The sequence below is a fragment of the Cyanistes caeruleus genome, chromosome 3 (assembly GCF_971803275.1).
Source record: "Cyanistes caeruleus chromosome 3, bCyaCae1.hap1.1, whole genome shotgun sequence".
In the NCBI taxonomy this organism is placed as follows: Eukaryota; Metazoa; Chordata; class Aves; order Passeriformes; family Paridae; genus Cyanistes; species Cyanistes caeruleus.
Window position 1 is genome coordinate 26,300,938 of NC_141703.1, and position 24,121 is coordinate 26,325,058.

The following is a 24,121-nucleotide window of genomic DNA, read 5'->3' on the forward strand; positions in this document are numbered from 1 at the left end:
TGTGACATCCACAGGTTCTTTGGGCAACATATTCCAGGGCCTCACCACCTTCACAGTAAGGAATTTCTTTCTAATACCTAGTCTAAATTTTCCCTCTTTTCATTTGAAGCCATTTCCCCTTGTCCTCTCACTACATGCCCTTGTGAAAAGTCCCTCTCCAGCTTTTTGTAGGGTTCCTTTAGGAACTGGAATGCATAGTTTGGGCAGTCATGAAAGTCTTTCACCATTGTGAATTCTTGTCATTGTAACCAGTGCACAGCTATGACTGGAGTTGGCATTAATGAATAATGAACATGATGTAATCCCATCTCCTGTGGTGTGACAACCCTCCAGCAGAGCCTCAATTACAGCCACACCATTATTCAAGAACCAGCCTGTGGAAAGGATATGTTGTCAGGCCATAAATTGTGGAGCATATTACCTGGTTTAGTGAGAAACCTCCTAATTAGCTCAGTTGTGAAAACTGTAGAGAGTCTTGCCTATGCTTCATTTTCATCACTGCAGCAAAACATCTGTCCCAAGGACAGGGAAAGGAATTGGCTGTTGTGTGAGAAGGGGCCACACAGGACAGGGCATTCCAAATTAGAGAAAATTAACTCACAATTTAAGTACTTATATGCAGGCCCATTTCACAAGACTGCCAGTGCTTAGTTGACAGCAGCATCTGAAATACAATGCAATGAATTTAATTGTCTTAATTTTGTGGACTATTAATCTATAGACCCACTGAGGTACCATGGTAACAGATGGAGCTCCTGGCTGAGATTGGTTGTTCCAGCTCGCTGGTTGCACCAGGGTGAAAAATCATTCTCTGTTTTGGATTTGTGATAAGAGTTTTTGTAAACTTCTATTCTTACATAATCCTCCCCACTGAAAAAAGTGCAGCAGATTTATTTAAGCCTATAATTCTGATCTTTGGGGCATGGGGAAATCAAACCAGTAAAAAGGCCCATAGAATTAAACTGTAATTTGGGGAATGTAATATTAGGGGCAGCCTGCAACAACTGCCCCATGCATTTCTTTTCCAAATACTTGAACCTGTGTGGGAATAAAAAAGGACTTTACAAACCTGTGGCGTAACATTTACACTTTCATAACAACATAACATAACACAACACAACACAACATAACATTTATCCTCTTGCAAAGACCTAACTTTCTAGAGCAAAAAATATTGAGTGACAGTGGTTCTCAGTTTACATCAGTTGGGGTAATTCTGATTCTTTCTCTGCCTGGAAAAGAATCCCTGAGAGACTTGATGAACAGCACAATGCTTGGAGACAAGCGTGAGCAAAGTATGCAGAAGTAGCCATTTAGCATGAGCTAGGTGAGTCTGTTAGTAATGTAGTGCAATGTAACTTGCATCCAGTACTGAGGTGATTTTGAAAACAAAAGATTCACACATTTTTCAGTCTCAGATCTACTGGGCCTAAATCAAGAGAATGAGGCATCTCACATAGCTAGAAGTGATTGTCATTACCTGAGAAGTTGTGCTCTTTGGTTGGGGATAGGTAAATGCTAAATCAGAATCATGAGGAAGCCAGGGATGTGCCAGAATTGAGAGTCTAGCTAGCTCCCAGAATACTGCACAGGGATGCTGGAAACAGCCAGAGAGGTGCCAGCCTGTAGGCACCATGTGCTCGTGCTGAGGAGCAATGTGGTGTTCTGTGGGTCTGCTGGCAGGTGTTGGCTGCAGGTCTCTGTGTGTCATGCAGCAGGGACGTGGCACCATCAGTGTGTGATTCAGCACACAGCATGCCTGGGGACCTGAGGTGCAGATTTGTGTGCAGTGTGTGCATGAGAGCGTGGCTGCAGCTGGGGTGGCCTCGTCACACTGCCTCTTGGGTCTGGTCTCTGGACAGCTCTTAACTCCAAAAATGGGAATTGTTGGAGACTTAGCTGCCAGCTCCCTGTGCCAGGTGCACTTCTGGCAGCTGAACAGGAATCTGTGCCCAGCATCCCTGGCCACTGTGTGTCCCCTGTTGCCTTCACTAGTCTTGCTTGTGCAGGAGGGTGACAGTGCAGGCAGTGGTGCTGTATGCCTGCTGAAGGACAGAAGGTTGTCCAAGACAGGTGAATTCTGACAAAAAAAATGCACATATTTTCTGAAAGAAGGCCATGTGCAAGAATTTAGCAGTCCAGCCTTTCACTAGTTTTGCATTTCTGAGTGTTTTCATAGTTCTGTGACACAGCTGAAGATAGATTACAGCTCTTCAGTTAATACTGTGCCAAAGTCCCTCATTCCACGTGCTATTTTGTTAAACAACTACCTTTTGAGTTTGTACACAGTACAGTTTTCAGTGTTTAATATCTGGTTTTATGTAAATAATAAAATTATTGTATTCTATACAAGAACAAGGAGTAAAAGTGTTCTGATGGCACCAACTGTAGAGTAGCCTGGCTTCACACCAGTGGAACACCAAGAGCAGAACTGTTTCTTGAATAACTGTTCAAATATATTGCTATAAATAATGAATAGTTGTCCTGACAAAACATAAAACTGTTGAAAATGGAGATAAGATGATGTGATGGATTAGTATTTTTTTTTTTTAAGTGCTATTTCTTTTACCTGTCAGCAAACATTCCCTATCTTTAATTGAACTGCATTGCTTCTCTTTCTAGACAGCCCTAGGTTTGTGAACTCACTGCTCCAGCAATCACCTACTACTCAGGAAAATTAGCTTTTGAATTTACAACAGCTCTTCATTTGGTTGTCTTGGCAATTCTCAGAAGTAATTAATTTTGTACTTGGTTTTTTATGTTTCTCACACTCTTAATAAGCAATGAGAGATTTGAGAGAGAATATAAATCTCTAATTTTATTTAGAGGAATTTTTTTTAGTGGTGCTCTTGTATTATTGCTTCTTTTGTCATTCAAATATATATAAGGCAATTTAAATCAAAAAGCTCTCAGTAACATGTTCTCCCACTTTGGCATCATGATAAATATTACTTCAGTCAAGAAATTATATTTGGTTCTAAAGGGACTGCTCACTGAAGTAGTTGCTCATAGTCATGAGTAAGAACAACAGGCTCTGGCTGTAAACCTTTGACTTGCACTCAACTCTTTGGAAGGGTAGATGATCTCCAGCATGACTGAGAAGTGCAAAGCCAACTCCGTAGCTCCTTTCTATACTGTGATTTACTGCACCTTTATACGTGGTCTCCTAAGGCTATATGGTGATACTGAAAGGCCAGCACACTCATTAGGTGATTTAAGCTATCTCAATGAGTGGAAAATGTTGGTTTGGGTGTTGTAGATCATCAATAAATTGTTCATGTGTGAAATGAAAAGCCACCCTGAGGTCAGCTTCCAGTAAATTCATCTTGAGCTCAGGCAATTTGGAAACACCTGGCTTAGCCCACTAATTATTTGATTGACTGCTATGACTTGAAAAACAAGATAGAGGTATCAGACAATAATGGCTTAATCAGAACTTTTAAACACTGCTTCTTTTTCAAATAAAGAGATCAGGATCTGTAGCAAATGCAGCTGCCACAGGGCAGCACAGCACACTCCTCTGCAGTGATAGGAGTCCACAGCCTTCTCAATCTGATAAATTGCATGCCAAGATCTTTAGACAACCAGATTCATGAGACTTGACCTTCCACACACTGGAGAGCCACAGGACAGCAGAGGTTGAAGGGTGATGCAGCTAACAGGGTTTTCCTAGGGTTTCAGCAAGATGGAGCTGGCTGCAGGGGGAATTCAGCAGGTTCCCAAGATCAGCCAGCACCATCAATCTTAGCCACATTTGTGTGCCCCTTTTCTCCCCATGCTGAGGATTCCAATTCCACAGCAATTCCTGTGGCAGTGCTGACTCACCTCTGATTGCCTGAGACACGAGCTAAGGGGAGATTAAAGGAGTGTGTCAGCATTGTGATTCTTCTGCTTTTAAGTTGTACTTTTTGCCAATTCTCCAAGAGCTCTTATCTCCAAGTGGGTGATATTGCTTTGACTTGTGCATCCAAGCTATGGGCTTACATGGTTGTAGCTTCTTACTTGACCAATATTTTTGAGAAAATCACCAATGCTGCATCCCCTGAAAGCACTATTAACATTGTACTGTTCTTAACACAAGCTAAAGAGTCCATTTTTCAAGTGAGTCAGCCATGCCTTACAAATTTGTGAAAATGGCATCTAGGTAATGCAGATTTTATATAGGCAAAAGGATTTATGAGCTGTATGGCTATAATTTTGGTAATCTGTACCTGGACATTTCAGGAATACATCTTGTGAAGGAGAATTTAATGAGTAAATGTTGGTAAGTAACAAAAAAGTTTTACATTCTTAACTGAATCCCTTTTCCATGTGCTCTATCAATAAAAGAATGCTGTTCTGACAGCTTTCAAGAAAATTTTTTAATCTCTTGTTGTTATTAACTATAACTTAATACTCTTGTAAAGTACAATCAACCTGTCATAAGGGTGTTTCAAAGGGTTCTTCTTGTGACTATGCCTGAGAAATGCCAGAGATATGAGAAGTATGCATTACATTACATTGAAAAACATAGCCTGCAGAGAATGCAGGTTAGCTTCACCTTATACCCTGCAGGAACCCACTCCTTCAAACTCAGGGTGCTGAGCCCTCAACATCACAAAATCCTCTAAGCAGGGAGAGGAGGGACTGTCAGCATCTGTCCCTCATCTGATGGCACTGGGGGTAACAAACCCAGGGGAACACCTTGCCAAGTGTACAGTTGGTCTTTCAGGGCTTCATCTCACCTGGCTCGCAGCACTGGACCCTTCAGATGTGACCTCAGAAGGAGCCAGCATCATCTCAGAAGTGTGTGCCAACAGCACACTGGTGGAGAGACATTCCATATTCTTTCCAAGTCCTGTTGCTCCCTCCAGAGTGAATTGGGCAGGAAGCTGAAGGTGTCTTGGGTTGTTCTAGCCCTGTAGCTGCTGTCAGAGCTGCAGCACTGCGAGCAGGGGGCTCAGCATGCCCAGCCTGCACAGCCTTTTCCCCCAAGCCCTCCATACTACCTCTGCTTGTGCCTGAGCTGTGCTCCAGCCCTGCACCATCGCAGTCCTGTTAAGAGAGATTCAATAGTGCTTAATGAATGAAGCAGTCTGGGGGGTGGAACGAGGTGTGAAGCTATGGCTGGTAGGTTGATGAAGACATTGAGCTGTCTGTGCTGCAGCTGGGACACTCACTGAGCTCTGCTGTGCTCTGCTCTGCCCACTCTGAGACTGAGGGGCCATCTGGAAACCCCAACAAGGGCAGGGCCAAGGCAGCACACCCCTGCTGTTCTGCATGTAGCAGTCCTTTGAATCTCTGATTTAGTTGTGCTATTTGGGATGATAAAAGATTTCTGATTGTTCACAGGCTAGTTATTAACTTACTACAGATGTTTTTATCTATTGATGTGAAATACTACCACATAGTAAAGCTCTAAAGATTTATGATTTATGTGAGCCAACGGTGCTTGTGCCATGTCCTTATAGAAGCACTGCTGTTTTATTAAGTAAATTGATTTGGAAGAAATCAGCATTGAATTTAACTCTTGCAGCTGACCTTACTTTCTCTTGAAGGATTTAAACTTTTCTAGTAGGCTTGATGGTCTGTCAACTCAGCATCAAGAATTTCTGTCTTTTTACTAATCTATGACTATCATCCTGACACACTGATCTAAAGTGAATTACAGCAGCGGGAACCATCATTTCAGAATACTAGAAAAACTAGTGTAATTGCTTTACTTAAAGAATTATAATGAAAAGATTGCTCAGTCTGTTTTTCTCTTCCCAGTTGGTGGCCTCCATCGTGTTTATCAGCTTTGGCGTTGTAGCAGCCTTCTGCTGTGCTATCGTTGATGGAGTGTTCGCAGCACGACACATAGTAAGTACAGTGATTTTGTCATCCTTCAGTTTTGATTATTTATGTCATTTCTAGCAGGAAAGTATTTTCCTTTTGTTTTTGTTTAGCGGTATATTAAGGTTTTTGATAGTTTTTGGTGGAGATTCCAAATAGAAAGGTGATATAAAATGATGTCAGGAAAGGCATGCTAAAAGGTATATCTGCTTAGAAAAGGAAGACATTTCAACCACTACCATTTGTTTCCTATTGCACAAAGTCTTTGTGGGCACAGTAAGGATTTGGAATGTACCCAGCGAGGAGCATCAGAAGACCTGATGGGATTTGAATGTGCTAGTTTATATGTTAGAAATGTGTTTGCTGTTCTATCTTTTGTGATAGAATAGCTAAAAATAGTCTAAAGTACTAGCTAAATAGTATATAAATAATCTAAAAGAATACCTAAAAATAGTCTAAACCCTAGCTTTTAATTGAGCTTTGATTTCCAAAATTATCAAGAAATAAGTAGTCATATGTGTTAACAGACAATAGAGGTCAGATGTAGTATGCTAAATAATATGGCAAGTGGGATGGTATACAAGCCTCTCTCTGCTGTGAAATACCGTGGGCCCGCTCATCTTTCTGCTTATGTTCATTGAGTGTTGGCATAAGTCCACTGGCATCAGTGAGACCCTACTTGAATTTCAGTTAGCAAATACCTCAGAAGAATTAGGCTTTAGATCACTTGGAGTATAAAGTTATAAACTGATTTATATTTTACTTTTACTAAAGAGGGCTTTAAACCCAATGTGGGTTTCAGAGCCTCATGTGCATTACATTGCACAAGACAAAACACATCTATTGGTATAAAAAACTGAGGTGTGCAATGTGAGCATGGATAAATGCTCTGGATTGTACTCATGTTTTGTGCTATACAGACCCTGCAGGATGCCTGTTTTTCCTTGGATTTACCCTGTAGTTGTTCTGGATGACACCTGGTTTAGCCGTCCCTGATTAGCGTAGGCCCAGAGAACCTTTCCATGGGAGCTGCTTAACAAAGGAGAGGAGCAAATTCCTATTTAGATTCCTTACTCCAGAAAATTCAGTGGTTGTGACCTGGAAAACCACTGCCTCTCATTGAATTTTTGGATCTGTCCTGAAGTGGCTGAGGGAAGAGGAGTTGTTTAGTTTAGACAAGCAGAGGTTATTTATTTGCAAGGAGATTATAGTGAGGTGAAGGTCAGTCTCTTCTGCTATGTCCCAGATGAAAGTGTGAGAAGAAACGGCCTTAAACTGAGCCAGGGGAGGTTCAGATTGGGTACTGAGAGAGTGGTTAAGCATTGGAGAAAGTTACCCTTTCTGGAAGTGCTCAAGAGGCATCTGGATGTGTCACTTAGGGTATGGTGTAGAGGTGATTTTAGGGTTGATGGTTGGACTGGATGATCCTGAAGGTCTCTTACAACCTTGATGATTCTGTGATTCTGTAATTTCCCAGGAACCCAACTTATTTCTGTCCTGCTTTAAAGTGATCATTATGAAGTGTTCAGATGGCACTTGTACAGCCTTACACCCTGTAATTGCAGGGCAGCTGTGCAGCCACAGCCCCCCACTGGTGGGGTAGACACAGCTTCTCTGAGTCCAGGTTCTGTGTCAGGGGACAGTGGGTGCTCAGTCTCAAGCACAGACGCAGGCATCGCTCCTCACACCTTTCTAGGTGCTTTCAGTAGGAGAACACCAAGGCACAAAGCCATTGCAGTGACCCAAGGAAAGAGCATCTTCCAATCTGGGGTGTGGTTCTGTGTCTGGTCAAGTCAGTGACTGGATATGACTGCATCCCCTGTGCAGGGCTGGAAGGGGCTGGTCACTATCCAGCCATTCCCCAGAGTGCTGGAGATGTACAACCCAAGAACGTGATCCTGCTTCAGACACATCACGACAGGCTTCATGGCAATCCACGACCAGTTGTTTACATCTGGGCCTAGTTCTGTTTGTCACATCTGTATCTTGCTGTCTCCTTCACCTGTTACAGAGCAAAGAAATACTTAGTAGCACCATTTATTGGAAAGCTAATTTGCACCTCAGCATGATCACACCCACTGCAACTCATTCTCCTCCATCTAATAAGGAACTTGATAGGATCAGGTGAATTAAAGGTGTACATCACCAAGTTTCTCTGACTAACACACCTCAGAAAGTCTGTAGGGATGATAGCAGAAGTGAGATCCCAATTTCACTCACACGTGCCATGCAGACTATGGTGTCACTGCCACTTGTTACATCCTCTTTGCATCCCAGCTCATTTCTTTCAGGAAGAGCAGCAGCACCACGTCCAGCCCACTCCCTACAGGCAGTACCAGCCTTTTTCAGACCTGGGTTGTGCCCTTTTTGTCCCCTGCCTTTGGGGCAAAACTACTTAAGAGTTGGACTAAACTGTCCTCCAGCCAGGGAAAGGACAAACTCCTGCCATGTCAGAGTGGGTGCCTAGTCTACACTAAACCCATAAAATTTTTGTGAAAAATGGTAGCTGAAGACAAGTCAGTCTTCAGACTGACTACAAATACAACATCTTTCACAACAACTCAGAATAAGAAATGTGTCCCCTTTTTCATTTTGTTTTTAGCTTCATTTGAGTTGGGAAGGATGTGAAGAGGACAAATCACGTAATTACAGATTTTTCTTAGTATGTGCCTGCAGTGGAATGGAGGCTATTATTGTTGCACATTTTCTCCTGCTCTTATAAAACTGTGAATAGAATAATAAAATACTTTTCTCTGTTTTATTTCCTTCTCAAGAAGGCATGAAATTGACAGAAATTCTCCCAGGAAATGGATGTATTTCAGAAAAGAGATACTTCAATTATTTAAGAGTTACTTTGCTTTATGGAAAGCTAAGGATCTGGATCTAGACACCATTTATAAAAATAAAACCACTGATTTAAAATAATTGATTTAAAATAGCAGTAGCTTATTTAAAAAATAATGCAGATATAATTAACCTTAAAGAAAACAACAACTAAACTGGAATCAAGTGAAATAAATCAAAGTTGAAATTAAAGTGCAGCCATGTTATTTCAGAAAAATATGGTGATTAAAGGAATTTATGTGCATTTGTGTGTTTGCTTCAGACATTTTGTTATTTAGTGGATGAGAATAATCCAGTTATTCTATTGGAGATCATTCAACAACCTCCTCCCACCACAGATACTCATTCTCTGCAGTAGCTATGACCTATTCATGACTGCCTTGACCATTACCACATGATCTTTAGCTTTGCAGTTGTGCTCCAGGAAGAATCTAAAACAGCCAGCATCAAGAAATACAGGTATGAAGTGAGGAAATTGTCTTTTCCAACCAGGTTTATTCTGTGATTCTGTGAAGGAAAAGCTGGATGCTGTGGAAGGCAGAGTTGCTTGTCCATTGTGAGATCTAAAATGCACACCAAACCAAGCAGTGCTAAGTTGTTCCTCTCCTCTTCGGCAAAGCCACTTCTGTGTAACATTGATTTAATTTAATTTTAAACTGACCTAGTTTCTTCCTCATGATAGTGATGACTTAAGGAATCAATTATAGCAGTAGATATCATCAGGTGCTAAGCCCTGAAATGAACCTGAGAACGAACCTAGCTGAACTAGAGGATACTGAAACACTCCTAGATTCAGATCTTCACCCATACAGTTTAAGTGCAGTTTGTGGACTGCTGAAGTATATCAGCTGGGTGATTACCTACTGATTTGGTAGTTTAGAAATTAAACTTGAGATATTTGCTTTCTCTTTATATATGTTAACGCAAGATATTGTTTAATAAGATAGGCATTATGCAAATTCACCTCCTGTGAGGCACAGAGACAAGGCGATGGGAAAATGGAGTCTTTGATCTGGGGGATGCTCATGCAAATTGAGCTCTGGTTTCTAGAACTCCAAGGCTGCTGTATTAAGTAACGCAAAGCTGGCAGCCTCAGCCCAGTGAACAAATAGCTACATTATAGACATGTTCTGTGTGATGAAGATCTGCTGATTTCCATGTTAAGAAGGGTTCCCTGACACAGAGACCCCTGCCCAGCAGTGACCTGTGGGCTCCCAGCTGCTCCCGAGGCCTGAGGCAGAGGATGGTGGTGCTGCGTGTGTGGAGGCAGAGAAGCTTGTCACAGCTTTCCTCTGGAGGGATGTCCCTTGAATGGGCTGTGATAAGCTTATCTCAACCCTCTCCTGGAGAGATACCTCTTAGATGGGACAATCCTCCTTGTCATGGTGAGGTCTCCAGCTATCCCACCATGTCTTGATGCCTTTGGTAGTTCTTTGTAACCCATTGGTTTTTCCCCCTTGCTTTCCCCCATAAAGACCCCATCCTCTGGCCAGTTGAGGAGGGGAGCCATGGTTCCTGGCCACCCTTTGCAGAGCTGCTGGACAAGAGAGGCTAAAATCACCATACAACACTCCTCTCTGTGTCGGCCTGGGATAACCTCGCAAGCAGAGCTGAAATCAGTGAGCTGGAATTACTGAGATCATCACTTGCAGCCACAGGCTGCACCTTGCTGAGGTTACCCAGTGGCCAGAGGATGGCCTGAGACCCCTAGAAAGCTGTCTCCTGGGAGACCTGAGAGAGGTCATGGCATCCCAGGTTGGACCAATGGATCTGCCTGGCTACCACACACGTATCCTCAGGAGCCAGCAGCAGCATCCAGAGGTTGCACATGCAGCGACCAAGGATGTCAATCCCCTTCCCATCTTTGGAGCTTCTCATGCAGGGTACAAACGCTCAGGCAAGGACAGTGGCAGGGGTGACTGACAATGTTGCTGGCCACTGCTGCATTCTGCTGCACGGTGACTTCATATGCCCATGGCATGTAACACAGGCCAGTCTTGCATGCTACAGGCCAGATGCTCTAAAAAGCCATTTGAAAATGTTCTGAGCAAGCCTAAGAAAGTTGGCTTTCCCATTGAAGAAGAGAACAAATAGTTGTATTCTATATCTAACAAAATTGTTACCTTGACAACTGGTGGTAGAAAACACAACTCAAAGAATAATTTCTCCCTGGAATTAAGTTAGGTGGATTCTCTGGAGAACAACACTAAATGCATTTTATGTTCTCCATGTTGCCACATGAGACAAAATTACACCTAATTACTTTAAATTCTATTTCCGTCCTGTATGACTCATTAATACAATAGCATGGCATAGCACATACCAAAAAAAGCATCAAAAGTGGCGTGTCCAGCAGGTCAGGGGAGGTGATCTGCCCCTCTGCTCTGCTTTGGTGACACCCCGTCTGGAGCGCTGCATCCAGCTCTGGAGTCCTCATCAGCAGAGAAAGGACATGGATCCCTTGGATTAAGTCCAGAGAAGGGCCACAAAGATGATCAGAGAGAGGGAGCACCATTCCTATGAAGACAGGCTGAAATAGCTGGGGTTGTTTAGCCTGGAGAGATGAAGGCTCCATGGAAACCAGACTGGGACCATCCAGTACCCAAAAGGGCCTGTAAGAAAGATAGAGACGAAATTTTCAGCAGGGCCTGTTTTGATAGGACAAGGGATCATGGTTTTAAACTAAAAGAGGGTTGATTTAGATTAGCTGTAAGGAAGAAGTTTTTTACAATGAGGATGGTAAAACACTGAAACAGATTGCCCAGAGAGGCGGTAGGTGTCCCATTCCTGGAAACATTCAAGGACAGCTTGGACAGGATTCTGAGCAGCCTGGTCTAGCTGAAGATGTTCATTGCTATTAGATGTGCTTTAAAGGTCTCTTCCAACCCAAACTATTCTGTGATTCTGTGAAAGGTTTTGCAGTTGTATTTTTCTTTTTTTCTTTTTTTTTTAGCAGAGTGAGTACTAAACATTTATAACTGAAAACTAGCACTAGTTCAGTAGTGATTTTTATGCTGATGATCCACCAAGGTAAAATTGTTTCATTGGTGAACTTCCTAAATACAGAGTGCTTAAGTTTGCAACCAGTACATTTTGATGCCAATGGTGAACTATCCCACAGTATTAATTCTAGTACTAGACCTTGCATCCAGCACTGAAATAGGAAGCACAGATTGCATTCCTGCATGTCATTTACAGAGTGGGATTAATTCTTTTTTAGGAATTTAGTTCAAGGGTTGGAGCAAAGGAGGGTTCTTGCAAACAGCTTAAGCCCATCTGCGAAGATTTCTCTTTTGTACTGCAAGACAACCCCATTCACACATTCAAATGCAGTTGACTGTATTGTAAATCAAAGGGAAAATACTTTGAAAAAGAGTTTTCCTGGAGGGCCTGAAAACTTAGAGCCTGAGTTACTATCATTTTTGTTCTTGTTACTCATATATATTTTCCCTGAGAAGCACATTACAGCTTGGGAGTGCCCAGTCCTATGAAAGGTAAATTAGTCAGAGGTACATAAGTCAAAAGCCTCACAGCAGAAGTCAGAAGGAAATCTAGTAGAAAAAAAGGTACTGACATTACAGAAGAGTTTCAGACCACCTCCACAAGCTATTTTGAAACCAGATGTGAACTACACATAAGCTATGTTGGTGTGAGCAAAGTGCTGGGACTGTGTGGAGTTTGTCCTCTGGCTTTTATTTGGCAATATAGGAATAGCCTGTGGGACCAGTGTTAGATTACTGATTCCAGATCTGGTATTTCTTGGTGCTTTGCCAAAACCTTATTGACTTGGAAAGAGTTTGGAGAAGAAAAATATGAAATCTGAAGTGGTAACTTTTAGAAAAAGTGCACAGAAATTTGATTTATTTCACTTAACATAGAAAAGGTCGACAGGTAAATTGATCATGGTCTTTCTAAGGTATCTGTGTAGTCAAAAGTTATCTGATAGCAGAGGACTTTTAGTCTCTCACAAAAACAAAAGAAATGTAGTGAGTTGAAGTCAATGCTAAAGAGATTCAAACCATGGTGCAGACATGGTTTTGAAAATAATGAATTATGGAAGTAGCTTTGTCAAGGTTAAGGATAATTCTCCATCACTGAAATATTTTTGTGTAATCTTATGAAGCATATCCAGAGGTTATGAACTGAAGTATATGTCTTGGGATGAAATGATTTTGCCTTTGTTACTCAGGAGGTCATTCTAGAGCAGGGTCTTCAAGGAAGGCTCCTGTGAACTATTTTTACTCTCAGGTAGAAACTCTATTACCTCTTGTAAAACTTGTCTGTGTGGTGCAAGGACCTGTTCTCTGCTGGGAAATGTTTAGGATGTGATAGATTAAAAACACTTGGAAACTATTTATCCATATTTCTGATCTAGGTTCGCTGGTCTTCAAATCAACAGAGGGCATGCAATCTTTAATGTGAGAATAACTTAAACAGTATCTCTACTAAAACCACTATTCCTCACATACTAGATAATGTGCAAGACAACCCAGTGATGAATACATTCAATATATTTATATATATATATATATGAATACATATATATTGAATATATTGGATGCATCCAGGGACTTGTCAGCAAAACTGCCATCTTGCTAATGTTTTCTGGTCTAGAACACAGATACAGGGTTTTTTGTACCCACAAAACTGCTGTATGATATTCCTCTGTTTCCAGACAGGTAAGTATTACACATATAGCCTGAATATACTGACATCACAGAGGAGCTGATAGTATCAATTATTTTGGTTGCCAGATATTTTGCAGTAAAAAAAATAATGGCAACTTTTCTTTTCTTTTTTTTTTTTTTTTTTTTGAGAGCCTCTTATGATTCCCCCTTGATTTTTGCAGAGCCTCTCACACTGGCAGGGACAAAGCCCCCAGTTTATACAGCGCTTTTATTTATTTATTTTTTAAATCCCTGAAATTCCTTTCAGGTTTAGCCAAATTGCACATTCTTTAAAATCTCTTTTTTCCTTTCCTGCTGTGACTTGTTCTCCTGAGGGGAAAGGGCTGGTATTGTGCCAACCAAACAGAAATGTCTGAACCATTAGGCACCACACACACTGTTTGGATACCAAAGAGGAATTCACTTGTTGATGAGAAGGGAAGAGAGAGGTTCCATGTTCCTTTCCCATCTGCCCCACTGTGCAGGAAAAATGCCTTCACTGCTGACAAAACCAAGGATTGGTCCCTGGCTCCCTGACATAAACACTGGTCCACTGGCTTCCCTCTCCGAGATGTAACAGCCCACACTGACATCTCTCATTAATGTCATTGCTCTGCTCATTCAAAATGCAGCAAATCAGCTTTGAGGGAAGAGTTCTGTGAAGATTCAGTAAAACCATCTTACTATACTTACATGAAATAGAGAGGGAGGAAGACTACTCTTGTATTTTAAGTTGGGAGTTCGTACTGTGGGGAAATGTTAAGGGAATGACCCACACATTTGAATATTTGAAAGCTAATGGTTAAATGCCACTGCCATTTAGTTGCATGATCCTGTTGCACAGCGACCACAATGTCAGCGTACAACCAGGCAGAATTTTTAGTAGCAATCTGGCATTCCAATTTCTTTGGCTCTGAAAATTAAATTATTTTCTTTGAGCTTTGCTTCTGGTGTACTTAGATAGGCATGAATTCCATTGACTATATCATAAATCAGCTCCAGAAATAAGGAAATAGGATAGGGAAATTCTACACATTTTACTGATTTTAATAATATGAGGTGTGAGAAAGTGAGAAGGATTTGATCCAAATTAAAAATTACTCTGGTATTTTAGTTCCCACAGATTATAGTCTTCTGCATTTGTACATAGATTATTGGCTTCTGCATCTGTGTGGCATCTATACATCCAAAAATCAGGTGAGTGGCAGAGATGGTGGAAATTGTTTAGCAATGTAGAATAGCAGCTTGGGTCAGGGGAGTTGTATTACCTACTTCCATCTTTACTTTGTTGCTTTGCAAAGCATGGGCCATGAAGGAATTTATGCAAAGCATACAAAGCAAGTTAATCCTTGGAAAGGTGTGTGACTGGGGCAGTATGTTCTGAAAAGCATAATCTACTTCACTCTGATGTGCTGCCAGCAGAAGATAATTTCCTTTATTCTTTCCTATTCTCAGAAATGTTTCTAGACTAACAACAGACATGTCTTTTCCATGACAAAAATTCTAAGCTTCTACACAGACAGAGGGAGAGAAAGTAACCACCTGCAGACTTCAGATTGCAGCAAAAATACTTCATCATTTTTTCATCACTTCTCAAAGGAAAAACATTGTTTTCAGTTGCCCAGTGCAGAAACTAATGGCATAGGAAAAAAAAAAAAGGAAAAGGCACTGTTTATTCACATGGATCTGAAATCCTTAAATTTTATTAGAGTAAAAATTAAGGGTGTTTCAGTATGCTGCAATTTGCCCTAGCAAAGGGTTTTATTTGCTTCACCTTTAAGAAGAAAGCATGATTAGTATAAATAATCATATCACGGAGCAGGAATTTCTCTTTCTGTGGGTGGATGATTGTTCAGTTGTATATAATGTTCATGGAAAGTATGTTCCCAGGTATTCAATGAAGTTTTGATTGATGATTATTTATTAATCTGTTAATAGATTATATTGTTAAGAGCTTATTAAAATGTGTTGCATCACTGCTGCTAGATTATGGAACTTCATACTTGTAATCTATTTATTTAGTCTTTCATGATAAATTCCAAGAAGGTAACATACTTAAGAAACTTTTTTTACCAGATCTGCCTAGAATTTTCTTATATGGCTCAGTGCAGTTCTCTCCATATTTCCAGCCATCAGTATATCCAGTGACTTTTTTTCCTCTGGAGCACTGAACACCAAGTATTTCAACACTTCTGATTTTCTGAAATGCATGTGAGCTTCAAAATGGCAAGGCAGTGGAGGTAGGGAAAAGCTAGTTGTATCTGAGCAGTCTGGGCATTCATGAAAAATTTCACTAATTGTTTAGACTACATTACTTTTAAAACTCATGTTTTTCATTCCTCTTGAGGTTTCTCTTGTGGATTTTTTCCTCTCTTACATTTTGGGTCCTAGTCCTGCGGTTCCTCTCTTTTGGATGAGGTCTGCCAGCCTGGCTCATGTGTGTCAGTAGAGGTCTTCCTGTTACAGGAATGATAGGGAGTTTTGCTGACAAATTGCTGGGCATAAACTGCTTTCTGCTCAATACCTAATATAAAAATGTCATGCATAAAGTTGTTATTACATCACTTAAATTATAATAGGGATATGTTGTGCCATGCCCTGAAAATTAAAATCAACACTGTAATGTTAATTAAGCCTCCAGCATTTTATTTGTAGATGTAGATATTAAATATATTTATATATTGCTCAATTAGGTGTATTTAGTGCAGCCTCTTTTCCTTCCCTTTGCTATAAAATAAATCCAAAAGAGCATTATAGATTAAACCCCTGCACATTTCAGTCAGCAGGATATTCAGTGTTTCAGATGTCTAAAGACTAATGTCTTTCAAAATGACATTTCTTGCAGTAGTATACTTACAGATTGATATGAGATTAGTGCAGTTGGTTAAGGCATGGTGCTCATAATTCAGGTTTGATCCCTGTGTGGGATGATTCCATTCACGTAAGAGTTGGAATTGATAATCCTTGAGGGTCCGTTCCAACTCAGAATATTCTGTGGTTCAGTGATTTCTTACATAATCTGATAGCATTAGGGCAATAGGAAGGAGATAGAGCAGTTTTCCATGTATTTGAGTTACATTACCAGAAACAGAATATAAACAGTTCTCGCATTCTTGTGGAAATGTTAATTCCTCACACGGCACAACATCATTACAATCAAGACAGAGCAATCAGTTCATGTAACTAACCCTATAATCAAAGTAATGTAATCAATGCAACTAATCAACTATAATAAGCAATTAAATACCTAACTGCATCAAGCAATAACTAAAATTACAGCCTCGAATAGTATCAGCTAATTTCATCATTAGAAACTTGTGTAAAAGCCAGTGGTAAGTCTAAGTTTTTAACTACACAGCGTAGCTATTGCAGGTATTATGGGAAGGTCTATTGTCTCATTTTGAGAGATCTTGGCTAGCAAGGCTTGAGTAAAGAAAAGCAGACCTATTCCTGAGCCAGGCTTGGATCTGCTGTACTAAGGGAGAAGTAGGCTTCCTCTCTGGAGCCTTGTGTGGCCTTATCCCCAGAGCAGGCAGCCACCGTGTCACGCAGCAGCTCCGCACACGCCACTTCCCTTCCCGCCGCCAGCCTGAGCCTGAGCCTGAGCCTGAGCCTGAGCCTGAGCCTGAGCTGAGTGTCAGCTAAAGGTGCTGCAGCCACTGAACCTCCTTGGGAACGTGCAGGGGAGTCAGCTCCCTTTTCTTTTGCCTGTTCTGCTGCACTCCATCCTCTTGTGAGGGCTCACGGGCCTTTCCTCCTTCGTGCTACTGAGAGTGTGGCCAAAAGTCACTGAGAAAAAATCAGCTGTATGAAGAGGTCTTAACCTCTCCTAATAGATCTGTATCCCTCTGAGAACTGACCTGTCAGTCCTCATCAGGACGTATTCTGTCTGTGCCCACTGTCCCACAATGGGGCAGCTCCAGCATCTGGAGCTTTTCCATTTGACTGTAGCAGCACTACAAGAGCACAATCTTCACCAAAATAAAGAAGGGTAACACTAAGGCTACCGCTGCAAAGTATTTACATAAAAACCAGTGAGGAAATATAAAGTGAGACAGAACTATATACCTGTGTTTTTCAGCCATGGCAGTGTACAGGTATTCTGAATATTTACTGGTTTGAAAGACCTGAAATGATTATGTACTGCTACCAAGTATTAAGAGAAGAGGATTCTGTAGGATCCAGTCTTTCACATAAAACAGAAATCCTAAGAAGAGCCCCTGGAAAGCACAATGTGAAGTAAATCTGGTTTGTGAGAGTTAAGTTTTAAGCCCCACCAGCTGCTTTCCCTATTTTCAGCATTGAAGTTGGGTTGTTTCAGCATAGCAGACAAAATAGGCAGGGTCCCTAGGCTGGAGTGCAGCATTATTGGAAGAAGATTAGCTCTTAAGTTCATGCAAGGCAGACGTACAAGTGCAAGAAAGGGTAAGTGCTGTCCGGAATCTGCAGTGGAATTGCTGTCATGGCATGACCTCACCCAAAGAATGTAACCAGATACGGTGGCGGCTGCCTCTGAAGTGCTTAAACAACACTGGGAATGTATTATTTGCACCAGGGGATCACTAATGTGCTGTAGTTACACTAGCAGTATGGCATGGACAGAAGCATGTATGTCTCTGCTTCCCTTTGAAGGGTTTGATCAACTGTACATTTGGGAATGCTTGACTCCTAAGGCAAGGGCAGTACGTGTAGAAACTGAACTAAAGCACACTAGCCATGTCTGCACTTTAGGCAACTTGGAAACCTAATTCTACAGCTTAAAGTTTCGAAATATACTTTCCTAATTATTGGATAAATTTTGAAAAAAAAATAGCAAAAAAATTGAAAACATTCTATTCCTGACAGTCTGGCCCATTGCAGCCCTTGGCAGTATCGTGACCTTGGGGCTGGGCTGCAGCACTCTCACAGGACTGTGGGAGCTCAGAAATGGCCCGTTTCTTTTTTAGCACTCACCCTTCCAAATCCCACTCATCGTGCACTATGCACACCCTGACAGCCTAGGACTTTCCATGTCAGTAGTGAAGGTGATGCTGTCAAGAGGACAAGACATCAGGAAAAGTAGAAACCACCACTAGTATCACAGAGGAGGAAAACAGCTGAAATGCAGAAATGGAAAGGCCTGGAGGCCCACTTGATGAAGTGAAACTGAACTGACACATTTGGATTCAAAAGCTGATTATGACCTTGGTGGCTATGAAATGAAACTTGTTAATAATTCTAGAAAAGACTGTCTTGGTGCATGGTCAAAAGATGAAATAGGAAGGGTTTATTGTAGAATGGTAAAATTATTTAGGCTGGAAAAGACCTTTAAGATGATCAAGTTCAACATAAACTTAACACTGCCAAATCCAGTAGTACATTTAATTTTCTGATCATAACTGTACTTTCCCAACTTACTTAATTTTAAATTAAAAAAAAAATTGTTTGTTTTTGTTTTACAGTTTCTGTCTTTCAATCATCTCTCCATAACATCCATGACTTTATTTTCTAGCACCTGGACTTCCTTTCAGGGTCACAGTGGTTTTTAAACCTGAGGTTTTATAGCAACCACAGCATTCCAAATAGCTTTCAGCCAAATGCTTACAGGCAATTTATTATGTGGGTTGAGTTTCTTTGTGAATAAGAGAGGTGGAGATGCAATGGCAGCCTCTTTAGAATCCCTGGCACTGACTGAAAGAGCACATCCTGGCAAAGGGCAGGAGCTGATGCCTGGCACTCCCGTAAGAGCTGTCCCAGATATTGAAAGGTGAGAAGAGAATCCCACTGAGCCCCATGGTGGTGGTGGGCAGCCCAGGACACTGGCCTGTCCAGGAACACAACATTTCCTGTGGGGAGCACATGATCTGTCCTGCCCAAAGGCTCCTGGCACACAGTGAGCAGTGACCCCTCTCTTCTTCTCTGTCCAGCTGCTGTCTGAAATAGAGAGGTTTGTATGGGTATTACTAATACTAATAATGTATTGTATGGTATAACTAATACTAATTATATTAGTTACAGAACTACATTTTAATGAGGCATATCAGGAATATTATGTTAATAACTCTATGTAAACAAATAGTTTACAAAACAAACTGTATATTACTGTATGTATATAAAAAATTGATATCTCATGAATTATAAGTCATTCTGTTGCACTACCAGGAAGTTAAAGATTCTATAACAACACAAGAGAAGATACAGGTCTTTAGGAAACTAGCCATTTTAAAATTGTTATTTTTATTAGCTAGTTTTCTGTGTGGGTTCAAGAATTGGAAATAATGGACTTAGAGATTTCAGGAGGTATTTTTTCTTCTTTTTCCATATAACAGTGAAATTCTGCAAACTAAGATGTTTTCTGAAAGCTATTTCTGCTTCAGAAATTACAAACTGAAAACTGATTTGCAGGTTTATCTGCCAGTGAGTAAAAGCCCAAAACACTTTTCAAAAAAATCCACCCTTATTTCTGATTCTAGAGGGGTATGGTCATGTGCTCTGTGTGGGAGTCACAAGGCTGGGGAGAAAACTGAGATATAAAATGATTAGTTCTTCAAAGCTGACGCCCCCTCACTGCAGTATTGATGATACTGGCCTTGGACTCAGAAGTTCCTAAAGTCAAACTGGACAGAGCCAATATGGAAACTGTTCATAAAAGTTTTTTAAATGGACGTATTTAATTTGTTTATGATTAAAAGCACTAAGATTTTTGTATTAATCATTCCTGCAAATCCCTAGGATTTTCTAGCATTCCTCCTCAAGGGAGAAACCCTTCTCACTGGGAATACTGTTGAAAAAGATGGGGAAACAGCCCTTGGTCAGAGAGAGACAGGAATTACAAAAGACCTGTAGCATTTCCTCTCATTGTTTGTACAGGGTAGGATCCAACCAGCTCCCAAACAGTGATCCAGTCTGCCTGCTTTCCCAGGCTCCTAATATGTTTGCCCCTTTTTTTAGGAGCTTCTTTTATCTTTGGTCTGAAAGCTCTCAGGTTTGCGTGCTCCCATGTGCCATGTGCTCTCAGCCAGAGTGGGACAGACACAGATACCTGTGCTCCATCTAGCCCTCCAGAGGAGCATAAAAGCTAATTGCTGATAACTTCTTTTTGTTCATATTTGCATGCCTGTTTTCAGAAAGTTAGCAGAGAGTGTGATCCTGGAGGGAATTATAATCTCCAGAACACCCAGCTGTTGGCACAAAGCTGAACTGGCAACGAAGGGTGATGTTTCAGTTTGTTTTTAGGATTAAACTTGAAAAATCTTGGCAGCTATTCCTCTCCTATTCATTGCTAGCTTTGCTGTAGGTGAAAACAACTGAAAACAGAAAATTAAAACTTGATGCTAATGAGACACTGAAAACATTATTCTGGTTTTGGACTCCTCAGTTTTATCTGTATTCATCTTACACATGTGACCAGGATGGTTTCTTGCTCCCCAGGCCAACTGGCATGGTGAAGCCCACGTCCCCACTCTCAAAGTCTCCTGGAATGTAAATGGCAATGTCCAAATTACTTACTGGGAATGGTTCTTGGCCCATACTAATTTACAAACCATGCCCAGAAATTATTTTGGAAGAGTAATAGTTTGTCCAGGCCAAAGCCATCACCAGCACAGTCTAATAATTTAATGGGTTTGATGTTCAAGTTTCAGCCCTGGGAACATTCCCTGGCACTGATTAATCTACACCTCTCTCGATGCAGCTATGGAAGCTAAGACTAAATAAATACTGAAATTGAAAAAAAAAAAATAGCCCTCACTGTATAATTTTTTCAATAAGATATTAGCCATGTTTTGTAAGGTATGGCATACATTTCAGTCAATACAGTTTAAGCTATATCTCTGTTTTCAGCTTACACATAAGAGAGATGGAATTTTCCCTGTTATCCAAAATATATCTGTTCTCAAAGGAAACTGCCATAGAAAATCTTCTTTCCATACCTCAGCTAAGAGCCTTTCAACCTCCCCACAGATATTTTATCAAATCCACCAAAGATACTGTTAAAAGAATACTTTTCTTACACAAAAAGCATACAATAATGCTCCCACCATCAAAGAGAATGTGGGGTTTCTATTGTACGCTCTTAAAAGAAAGCAATCAGCTTTCTTTTTTTTTTCCAAAACAATCTATATTTGGACCAAACCCTGTCTTCATTGGCATAGAGCCTTGCCTCTTGTCCATCTGTCACTCTCAGGTTTTAATCCACACCCTAGAAAAATTATTGAAATAAAAAATTCAAGAGGGAAAGCTACAGTTTGCCTTGTAGGGTTCAAGGCTGAGCAGTTCTGACTTAGTCTGAAATTAAAGGGAAGTACTGGATGTTCTGGGTTTTGGGGTTTTTTTACACATCTGAAAATTGTCTAAACTTAGCTTGATGGCATTCTGACTGTACCTGCTCAGTATCCACAAACACACTCAAATGTAGTTATCTAAGAAAGCTAGTGCTCAGCTTTCCAGTGTTCAGAAGGATTGAATAGAACCTGTCCATTTTTCCTTTGGTTTTAAAATAAACCAAATAACACATCAACATTTTTATAGAGAATTCTTCCTCTTTTTTACCAGCTAACATATTTTGTCCTCTGTGTGTATCAGCAGAGCTTTAACCAACAGAACTTTACCACCTTCCCATTTCCACTTAAAGGGACTTACTCAAAGAAGCAGAGAAAGGGAATGCATTATTTATTATATATTAATGTTACATATTAGTGGGAAGTATTGCCTAGCTCTGTTTTAGTAATAGTGGTTGAGGAAGTTCTTGGAATCAAAGGATATTAAATTAGTTAAAAAGAATATTGTTGCTATATACTTTAAGAGTTACTCTTAATAGATGAAATGTATGTACATACACACACATATATAGTATTTAAAAGTAACTCTGTCTCAACCACAATTTCTGTAAGCAGTAAATCAAGAAGAATCAAGGACTGGTAGGTACATACTATATTCATACACAGTCTGTTGTGAGCAATGTGAAGTATTTTAAGACCAGTCTGTCAGGAATACTTTTATAGCTTTAAAGTATGTCTCATTTGCCTTTGGTATTAGACACTCCTATAAAGTCCAGCGGGTGCTTATGTGGTGTGACATACTGTTGGATAACTTTCAAACACTTTTTAATATCTATGTGGTGCCTTATTCATATAAACACCTTAGTGGACAGACAGACAGACCACAGCACCTCTGTGGCACGAAAATGGAAGCTTTTACCAATGCAACCTTTTGGCATCCCCAGTTTACCTTTACTTAAAAGCTGTGCTCTTTAGGTGTTAAATTCTCTAGGTGCCTGGATAAGGCAAATGTTCTCTAATCTTCGTTATTTTTGTACACTTGATCATCAATCATTTATTTGGTTGCACATTGTCGTTCCAATTGGGAACGGCGATAAAGAACGACAATGGACTCTCAAGGGAGTCACAACATGAGAATTCTTCTAGTTTATTGCTTCAGGCCTGTCTTATAGACAGATACGTGGAAAGTACAGAAAAGAAACTCTTATTGGTTAACAAAGTGCTACATCACCATCATTGGTCAGGGGCACTCTACCCCCCTGACCCTCTCTTGCAAGAGGAAACAAGAGGACAGACAAACAGCACCTGGCAGTTGTTTTCTGTCTCTGAGGATTGTTTTGAAACCCTCCTTTGAATTCCCAGGCTAGCTTCTCAGGCAGGACTGAGAGGCCATGGGCCTGCATTTTCTGCAGCTCTCTGCAGCCTGTTCCAAAGCTAGCATCCATAGCACATAGGGATGCATTTAGAAAATGGACTGAATGCAGAAGGCTGGCTGTACTAGTGCAGTAGGCTTGCTGTTCAAAATTAGGTGCATGAAGGAAGGTGATCGTTTGCCATGATTGTGCATGCAAATGTAATATCTGTATTCACTGTGGCTGCTTCCAAGACACAGCTGTGACCTTTTTACTGCACAGCATTATCAAGCCATAATAGGTGGTATAGATAAATCAATCAACTCTTACCTCAGAGGACAGTGCTGCTTCCAGCCACAAGCACACTTGGAGAAAAGGCGTGCTTGTATTCTCCATCAAAGACCAAACCAATAAAAGAAACAATTTATTTTTCAAGAGGAAGAAGGTCTAAGAGGTAGAAAAACTGTGTAAGGCAAGAGGTCAGGGCCAAAAGTGTCTTCCTGTACTTGATGGAGGCAGATTAGACAGCCCTCTCACTGCCTTTAAGAAGGAAGATATAGTGGTGTCTGGGGGCAGTATCTTAGCATTCAGGGTCAGACTCAGCCTAGTGTGATGTGGTAGTGTCACTCATCAGCAACCTGTAGTAAGATATGAATGCCCCAAAGGGAACATCTGTCTCCAGGTGCTAAGGTATATCTGCTAAACTCATAACCTATGATACTTTGAGAGAACTTGTTGATCTGCTCATATCCTGATATAGAGTCTGACCCTCTTCACAGAATCAGAGTTGATGAGACTGGGCAGAAACTCTGGAGATTTCTAATCCAACCGCCTGTGCTTAGAGCAGTGTCATCTAGTACAGGTGGCTCAGAACTGTGTCCAGTTTGACTATCTCCAAGGATGGAGACTCTACAACCACTCTGGGAAACCTGTTCCAGTGTTTAATCACCCATAGAATAAAAAACAGTTTCTTCATATGTTTAAATGGAATTTCCCATATTTCAGTTTGTGCCCACTGCATCTCATTTTTCTGGAAACTTCTGAGAGAACTGTGGCTCAACCTTCTTCACTTCCCCATCAGGTATTTATCCATACTGATAAGGTACATGGGAACCTTCTCTTGTCTAGGCTGAACAGTCCCAGCTCTGCTTCTCTTATGACAGGTATTCCAGTCAGTTAATTCACA

At 40.8% G+C, this 24,121-nt stretch overlaps 1 protein-coding gene across 2 annotated transcripts in view; it reads left to right on the forward strand.

Annotated features, from left to right (window-relative positions):
* The window catches only part of TMEM255B (transmembrane protein 255B), a 67,573-nt gene that overhangs the window by 22,978 nt on the left and 20,474 nt on the right, over nucleotides 1-24,121 (forward strand). For both annotated transcript variants that reach the window (XM_086880274.1, XM_086880275.1), the window contains one exon: nucleotides 5,752-5,841. In XM_086880274.1, the coding sequence (XP_086736400.1) occupies nucleotides 5,752-5,841 (90 nt within the window). The remainder of the gene's footprint in view (nucleotides 1-5,751; nucleotides 5,842-24,121) is intronic.